Source organism: Callionymus lyra, chromosome 13, assembly GCF_982586985.1.
Source record: "Callionymus lyra chromosome 13, fCalLyr1.hap1.1, whole genome shotgun sequence".
NCBI classification, from domain to species: Eukaryota; Metazoa; Chordata; class Actinopteri; order Syngnathiformes; family Callionymidae; genus Callionymus; species Callionymus lyra.
Window position 1 is genome coordinate 16,586,271 of NC_141830.1, and position 9,519 is coordinate 16,595,789.

Genomic DNA, 9,519 nt, shown 5'->3' on the forward strand with positions numbered 1-9,519 from the left:
CTAGCATTGCTTTTCAATAACAGTGTTTGCTGAAGACATTCCTAAGTGAAATTGATCTCTATTGGTTGGTTAAAAAGATCATTGAGCTGTTCATGTATTATAAAATGTTCCTTACATGTATTTTGTGTAGATACAATGTATAACTTTCATGAAAGTTTAACCCGTAGGGATGAAAAAACTCTTGACATATAGATTCAATAGATTCAATACAAACTAAAAAACATCCTCTTTCCTCGTTCTGCTTCTTTTTTTTAAGACAGTATTTCATCTTTTTACTTTCATTTGACTTTCTGGAGATTCACCATCGGCTGCTCATTCTACTTTAATCTCATGTGTCTAAGGTTCTCCCAAATGCTGTGGGTACTTAAAGCCCTCACATCAGTGTTGCACTCTTTCATCGTCACCCACTAAAGTTCTCTCTTTCAACAGAATCTGAGCCGCAGCTTTAGGATTATCTCTCGCAGACGAGGGTTGACACCAGATTTTCTCTAGTGTGAAGAGATCTATGTTCGGCTGCATCTTAAAAATACTGACGATTCATCCAACAGCTTCTCTGTGTGGACTTGTCTACCAGATTGATTAGAAAAATCATCTCAGAGAGTTACCAAATATGGAAAAAAAACTTAACATTTTTACAGAATTTAGAGGCTAAAAAACATATAACTGTGTCTGTTATACCAGAGGTTTTTGTTGGGTCCTCCCACGATAAAAAAAAACAACAATGTCTTTGTAATAGCCAGAACGAGGATTGCTGTAAGAAATTAAAACTATTTTTTGGTTGGTGAGGTCCAGTATTATAAATATACTCCTTTATTATTAGTATTGATCCTTAGTATGCCCTCCATTGATCCAACTGAGCAAAATTAAAATGTGCTTGACTCATTATGCAAGTATTTGTCTGTTTATTTGTGATATTTCGAGAACCTCGACCTAAACTTTAAATAAAAATAAAAAAACGTTCCAATAAAGTTGGGTTTGCAGATTGCTGCAGGCTCAATGATGGCCCAAAAGAACCATTACATTGTGCGTGCAAAGATAATCTTCAGTGCAATTATTTTACATGTCTGTTTCCTTCATTCATTTCCTTCAGCCACAAAACTGGGGCCCGAGGCGTTCAGATTCGACGGCGGCGCTGAGGCCACGGCGACCAGGCTGAGTGACAGATACTACATCCTTCGACCGGAAGTCATCGAGAGCTACATGTACATGTGGAGGCTGACGCATGACCCCAAATATCGAGATTGGGGATGGGAGGCTGTTGAGGTGAGTTTTAATACAAGATACTATGTCTAATCGAAAATATAAACTTTTAAAATGGCTTTTTTTTTTTTCAAAAAATAAATAAATTACATTTTTAAAAATATTAAACATTTTATTTAACTATGAGAAATGACATTTTTACCTTTTTTAAAAAAAAAAAAAAATCTATTCTACAAAAAATATTTTGTGGTGACATATATGTTTTAATCATGTATTTTAAAAGACGGTAATTTTATTGTTAATCTAATATTATTAATGAAAAAGAAAACTAAATATGAAAATAAAAAGGTAATTAGAGTACTATGTTACAAAAAAGGTATTGGTGTTTTAATATTTTCAGTGCAGCAGAACAAAGTTGAAGTCAAATATTATACAAATTAAATAAAATTAATAAAAATGACCATTTAGAAATATTTCCAATGTATTTCTAACAATGTTATTGCTAGTTCAACTTCATACGTTACTTTTTCACAGCTCTTTCTTTTTTGTATGTCCTTTATATGGTTTTATTTTAATATATTTTAAGTGCATTTTCTGAATTGAATATTTCTCATTTGATAGGCATGACAGCACTTTTTTTTCTTGCATTTGATGTATCCTATTTTAAATTGTAAAATATATTATCCTTTGTGTTCTAAAACAAATGTATTTCACCTTGACCCTGAAATAACACAAGGGTTAAAAAGGAAGTGTTTTATTCTTTCTTTAAACCCTTTAAACAAATTAAGTGAAACATGATATACTATCAAATGTAATCGACTTGTATTTTTACATGAATAATAAAGATATATGTAGTTGCCCACCTCTGAGTTGGATGAATAAAAAGTGAAATTGTGATTAAAAAATAGTACATGGAAAACAATATTAAAATAATAATAATAATAATAAATATATAGATACTTGAATAGATCAGTAAATTATGAAAACATGTGTTTTTGTTTAATTTGTGGGGGGTTTCAGTACAATATTATCAATGTACTATAAAGTTATAACGTGATTTAATAGTAGAGACATAAGAGCCAAGGGTCCCTCATCCAGAGACATAAAACATGGCATATAAAAGTTTAAAAGGGACTTCATCACAGGAAAAACTTGCTCCAAAAAAGACCATCTGTAGATGTCCATGGGGGTCATGGATATTATTTTTTGTCTATTTATTTCAGGCCTCGAGTACGGAGTTGAAGAACTGTACGTCTCTTAAAGGGTTATTCAAAATAAAAATGGAAAGTGTAGTGCAGACCACTTGATCCTTCAACTGCCGGTCGTTTTGCACCTGACCCTGGTACTCTCCCCTCTCTCTCTGATGCAGCTTGTACTTGTATTTTATGAATGGTCCTCACCTATTACGTCCGCCCCCTTTATCACCCTCAATTACCCTCCGCCAACTTCCCGATAGTTAGTGGCACTATACATTACCTTCTGGATCAGACCGTTCCAGTGTTCAGCAGGGTGAAGGTTGGCTAAAGAGCTCGGTTATTAATGCGGGAGCAGACAGGACATTAGCCGCGGTAAACTGGCGAGGGTTGGCACGATAGCTTTAGCATTTATTTGGAGCGATCCAGGCCGACGACTGCGACAAGCCCATAATTATCAGGCTCCAAGGCCGTAAGAAGGATGTGGTGCCTCCTCTTTATGAACCGCTTGTGTCGACACAACTCTGGTCTTTGCTAATGAGCTTGTTACGAAGGTCTTTGTGGCCACGTTAAGAAGGTGTTAATCCGTTTGATTTGCTCAGATACTCTCCACTGGATCTCAACTCTATCAGCGAGAGCCTCGGGGTTCAGACATAAGCTACTGTGCAGTTACTTAGTATTGAATGTGTTTCAAATGTGTCTTAAATACTTCTGTCAATACATGAAACCTGTGCCTTTTGAATCAAAACATTTACCCTTGTGTAGTCTTGGGTCAAGGTGACCCGAAGGCCCGGAAACAAATGTGTTTGTGGGATCCCTTGTGTTGCCTCTAGGTCAAGGATTGTTTTTTTTTGGTAACACAAGTGTTTTTAACTAGACAATACACAATTTGCAACTTAACAGAAAACTAATAAATCTATCATGTACAGAATAAAGTTATATTTAGCTCTCTATCTAATAAACAAATCATGATTTAAGCTCTTCCCCCAGATTTACATACTATGTTCCGCTACAATACCTTTTTTCCCTCACTCAAACACACTCGGAATTTGTATTTATTTGTTGTTTTTCATTTTTGGTTTGCGTAAGTCAAGTGTGGAGTGAGAAAATTCAATCATTTTCTTCAATTAGCCATTCATCATTAACTCCAACATCCATAAATGGGGTCAAAAATTTAGCTTTGTTTTATCATTTTAATAGACTAATTGGGAGCTATTTTGAAAAAACAAACCCTTTGCCAACTTTCAAAATCAGTTATCAACACATGCAACCACTTTATAAAAACTAGGATTTCTTTGTGGGTCAAGTGAATATAATACAAACGAACAATTAAAATAACCTTTTAACACTTTATATCTTTTGAAGAATCATAGCAAGAAGGTTCATTGGTTCACTTCCAGCTTTCTATGTGGAGTTGTATGATCTCCATGTGCTTGTGTGGTTTACTCAAGGTACTCCTTTTCTACTACAGTTCAAAAATATATGTCATATAATGTTGAGCCCTAAATAGAGCAATTTCCTGTTTTATCCAAAGCAAACAAAAGCTATTATTGTAACCGAACATCCCAACATAAAATAATTTCAAAGAGGTGACTCTCCGCTGCACCTTTTCTCTGATTTGTAGTTCCTTTTATGGAGAGATGTTTCATAGCCGGGGGGCTTTTTGTTGCTGGAGCATGAAGGGATGAAGACAGAGCCGGGGGGTACAGAACACCTCTGGAGACACTTACAGTAGAAAACAGAATACATGAGTTTTTGGGATGTTCTTATCCCGCAATATATTAGAAGTCCAATGTCACAACCTCAGCTTCTTCACTTGGTCAACGGTCAGAACTCATTGATGACATGAATCAGCTGAACGCTCTTTAAAAAAGATAGAATATGCTTTGTAACTTTTTCTGAAGATAATGTTATTAGCTTGATTTTTGTTATTGTTTTGTTTGAAAAAACATGATTGAATTCATTATAACGACACAAAGAATTTGTTCTTCTATAAATGCTTCAAAAGGGTTATAATTTTACTGAATAGTTTGAAGTAAACAAAATATTTTAAATGAATGCAAAAGCAAATATGTCAATTATTGATCAAGTTATCAATGTAGTAAATATTGAAATATTAAGTCAACGCAAATCCACTGGCTTCTTAAGTTGTCCAATATCTACAAGATCTTAACTGATAACGATATCAACACACACCGTTGGAAGTTGATTTAGATTTTACAATATCGAATATGGATTTATTTGACTTTTTCTGAACAGACACATTCTGACGGTGTGTTAGGAGCAGCAGAGAGAAGCCATACACGTGAAAAACGAAACCTTCCTAAGGTTCCTAAATCCAGACACCGTAACACAGGGGCTACGGTGACCAAGAGGCCTGAAATCAATGTGTTTGCGGTATCCCTTGTGTTGTCTCTTGGTCAATGTGAACGACCTACCTGGCTTTCATAAATACATATGCAGTGGTGGAGGTTGTTTTTGTTTACTGGCCTTCGGGTCACCTTGACCCTGAGATACAACAAGGGTTAAGTGGATGTATGAGTCAGATTGCAAAATTGTCGTTCTCCCGTTAAATTCTTTCACCTCAGTCTTCATAGTTCACCATCTCAACATGTCCATTGATCTACTTTGATCAGATCTGGCCGAGGGACTTTGAGTTTGTGCTGTAAAAAAAACATTCATATGACAATAATTTGGTGGGTTTTTTCGCTTACTGTCGACTTGACAGAGGACCAAATCAACTAATTTGTCCTGAGCAACAGATTTAAAATCCCACCATCCCATGTTTCCCTCCAGGCTCTGGAGCAACACTGCAGAGTTGAGTCCGGCTTCTCTGGGATCCGAGACGTCTACACCACCAGTGTGAGCCACGACAACATGCAGCAGAGCTTCTTCCTCTCAGAGACACTCAAGTAAGTATCACTGCTCTATAAACTTTAAGAGAAACAACATCGTAGGAATGGTTTGCTCGCTCCCGTTCGTGATGAAAACCCCTCTCTCTGGCAATGAGACACATCACTACACACAGCTTTTCCGCTTCACTTTATTTTCCTTCATTTCGTGAATAGCTGCCATTCCATTCCTCGTTCATTCTCGGGTCATTAAGCCTGACAATGACATCAGTGAAACAACCAGTTTGCTCGCGGGCGAGGGTTTCAAATAGAGGTCACGGACCTCGCACCTGCATGTGGTGATGACCAAGCGATTCGTCTTGAGTGGAGAAACAAAACCATGACAATAAAATGATAATTTCTCCTTGATAGTAAATGCTATCCGGAGAAACTAACACAATCTTAATCAGGGCTTTGCTCAGATGTAGATGCCATTTATTCGTCTGTATTAAATAGATTCAATAATATCACATGCATCCCAGTTATATTTGCTTAGTACTTTTACTGCTAAACAACCTGTGATATTTTGAAAGTGAAAAAAATATGATCCATCTAAGTGTGTATAACGTGCAAAAAGTATTGATGGTCTACTGAAGCTGTGTCATTATTTTCAGAGTCCACTAGATGGCGGTCTCTGCACTATTTTCTCTTATTTTAATGCAACATCACATCATTTTAAACTGATGGCGCCACCTACTGACCTCTAAACAACATGACACTGCTTCATGAAGCTTCATCAGGATATCACTACAAAAAAAAAGCATTAAAAGAGACAAACAAAAATCAAAATTCTCGAGTTAGTTGTTGCACAACCTGTTAGGCAAGTTAAAAAATGTTAAAATAAGTTGCTAGTTGGGACATTGTTTAACAGAGTATCACTCAAAAACCGTAATGTAGCAGTTAGTGAGTAAAAAAACAATAAATGAGAGTTGAAAGACTACCAAGGCTGCTCAGTCCTACTGCATAGTCTAAAAAATATATTTTTTTAAGTCTGTGTAGTTTCACTTTTGAGCCGAACTGAACTGAACGTATAGTCTCTGTTTGCTTGTCATGTTTGACCTGAGCATATTTTAAAGTTTTTACAGTTTCAAAAACTCCATGAAAATCCTAACAATAATTGGGTCTTAATTATTAATTTCTAACTTCTAACTGTTCATGTTTGAAAGAGCAAACTTATCTCAAATACTTCAGTATTTGGTACAGTATTACTGTAAATTGCTGCAACTGCATTAAGTCTGTTCACAACAATAAATTACTTTATGAACTGACGTTAATTTTCTTATATATCAATCTTTTCATCTGACACGATCACAAATATAAGTAAAAAAAATAAAAAATAAATAAAGTTATTTCAAGACAATCTTAATCATTTTAGATAATGTTACAGTTATTTATTGAAAATCAAACCCAGCTTTACAATATCGTAATAATGAAGGGATTAAGATGAAACAATAACAGAAATATTGATCAATTTTTTCAATTTTTTTAGAGAATAGCAGAAGAAAGGATTTAATAGAAATCTATTCATTTGTCTTTTTCCATTCAGGTATCTGTACTTGCTCTTCTCTGACGATGACCTGCTCGCCCTGGAGGACTGGGTCTTCAACACGGAAGCCCACCCGCTGCCCGTCATACGCAGGACCTGCCTGCAGAGCGAGCCGGCGCAGGTCAAGACGGAATGAGGGACCTTTGCGTCAGACTGAGCACCACCTAACCTTTGAGGCCATTACCGACAGATGTGCACGGTTCAAGTGCAAACACTGTCGCTCGAAATATTGCAAATACTCGTGTCAATGCAGGTTCTGTTCAGGAGCAAAATGTTTGGACTTTCCAGCAGAGGAGGTTGTGATTTTACGCTGTGATTGTATATCCTTTTTCTGCCGAGGGTTCTTCCCTCCGGCTCTTCTTCTTTGTGGACAATCAAGACGAACGTGACTTTCATGAAAAGAGCACCTTTTTTTCTTTCCTTCTTTCCTCTGTGAGGAAACCATATCTATAACTTGCAGACCCAAATGTATGGGGGGAGGTTTTGAACTGCGGGCCGTTATGTTAGGAAATCCTGGCCTATGTATTCATCTTTCATTCAAATTATTTTTGAGAATTGGGAGTTTTGTTAATCCGAGTCAACCATCATTTACGGAAACAAATGTGGGGAGGAAAAAGGAAACGTCTTATACAAACCTCATATTTTCAACTCAAACTACAATACATGATCAAACGTGTCTCATCATTACATAACGTTGACACATACAAACTTTTTAAGCATATATTTTATTGGCTATTGTTTTGATTGTTTAAGCGCTTTGTGACCCTCGTCTGGAAAAAAAGGACGATTAAGATTGATCCTGAAACGTTTTGGTTTCCACTTTTTCTTTATTTCTTTTAAACATTTAAAATCTAAAAAGCCAGAGAGATTTCTTACAGCATAATTTTATTACTTTTTTAGCATTTGAAATAGCATCGACAGCATTGGGTTCAATCCGGGCATCCATGTAGCACTGCGGAATTCTCACAAAGTAGTAAAGAAAGTTCATTCAATCTATGATTTTACAGTTATTTTGACACTGAAAAAACAGTTCAAGACGTCGAAAAGAGGTGAAAAGTGCATTTTTAGTTTGCGCATTTTCATATAAAATTAAGTTTTCTCTTCAGTTTGGAGCTGCTTGATTCAATCGAATGAAGGACTTATACATGGACCAAAACCACGTTGCTCTTCGATCATGTCATTTGGTTACTCTCTCGTGTGATGAATGATTTCCTCCGATCTTTCTTTCGTGAGTTCTCTCTTTGACCAAAGGTTTCTTTGCATTTCTATCTCCCTCTCTACTAGTAATGTGTTTCTTTTGGCGGTAAATAGTGACGTTTATGATACTGACTGAGAAGTCGATTACTAATTATTGTATAGAGATCAATGAAATGTCTTTCTTTCAATGATGCACCTCCAAAACTGATGTTGATGTCATGTTTCTCGCTGAAACAAGCTTGAATGATTTTCTTTTCGTCAACAGGTGGCAGTGTCTTATGCATCCAGGGGACCATTTTTTTTTAAGTGAAGGGTTGTTTCCGCTGTAGACATTGTTATCAAGGACTAGCAATGTCCTTTCTTAGCCTTTTGATTTTACTTAATAATCAAGTTCTGTGACCGATCTGCAAAAAAAAAACAACTGTGCAACTGCTTTGCCAATTTTAAATGGGTTTCGTTTTTTTTTTCTTTCTGGATCAACCTGCCTTTTTGCGTGTGAATCCATACAGCTGCCAATACTGTGTTCAAGCCTGAGAGCCTGAGACAAGTTCGATCACTGCTCTCCTCGGGGCTGCTGTCCTGCACACTTGTAGAGCGACTGTGCTGTACATACAGATGAGACGAGTGACCCTGGTATGAGCTTGTCGTTCATTTTATGTTGTACTTTTCTTAAATTCAGTGGTTATTTTTTCGGGTTTTGATTTGCTTCCCTCAGGTGTTTCAGTAAAAAAAAAAAACAGATGGAAAAAAATATATATAAAAAAAATCTAAATCCAATTTTAAGTCTAGTTTTTGCTGATATTAATTATTGTTATTACTTATTCTTAATGTTTGATTTAATTTCCATTGTTGGGTATTTTCAAATACTGATATAAAAATACTTGTGCAACTTTGTACATTTAAAACAAACTGTTGTTGTGTTGTTATTTGTTCTTGTTTTTGTACTTGCTTTTACATAATTTTCAGTAAAATAAATAAGTTAGAAAAAACGAACTTTCAAGTTTCAAAGGAGTAAATAATTAAGTATAGTAATAAGTATATGTGATCACGATGTTGCAAATAACACATTTCTATTTGATTTCCTATATTTAAAAATATTTATAGTTTATTATATTATAATGTAATCTATTCCAACATAATTTTCAGTAATTTAACGTTGGGAAATACACGACTGACATTTAAGTAAAGGCAGAATTCTTAAATGTCAGAGACCCAGACACATTAATCTAAATCTAAAATGTGGCCGAGCAGACGTGAGGTTCTTTTCGAGAACTGAAAAACATATGTAGAGGCGAACAATGAGATCTTATCATGATCTTGATATCATCTGAGGACAAATATCAAGGGTCATTTTCAACATCAAGTCAACTGACAAGTCAATTTAACCAACGTAGTTTTACGTTTCAGTTACAATAAACAGCAATATATATAAATATATATTACTCCAGTTTACTTTTAGTTAATCATTTTGATTGATGTGAAATTTAAAAAA

General features: G+C 35.5%; 1 protein-coding gene across 2 annotated transcripts in view; it reads left to right on the plus strand.

Annotated features, from left to right (window-relative positions):
* The window catches only part of LOC148067552 (mannosyl-oligosaccharide 1,2-alpha-mannosidase IA), a 158,767-nt gene extending 149,831 nt beyond the window's left edge, over positions 1–8,936 (plus strand). For both annotated transcript variants that reach the window (XM_087806321.1, XM_087806322.1), the window contains exons 10-12: positions 1,091–1,263; positions 5,190–5,305; positions 6,831–8,936. In XM_087806321.1, coding sequence (XP_087662447.1) covers positions 1,091–1,263; positions 5,190–5,305; positions 6,831–6,966 — 425 coding nt within the window. In that variant the 3' untranslated portion in view covers positions 6,967–8,936. The remainder of the gene's footprint in view (positions 1–1,090; positions 1,264–5,189; positions 5,306–6,830) is intronic.
* Positions 8,937–9,519: the final 583 nt, after the last annotated feature.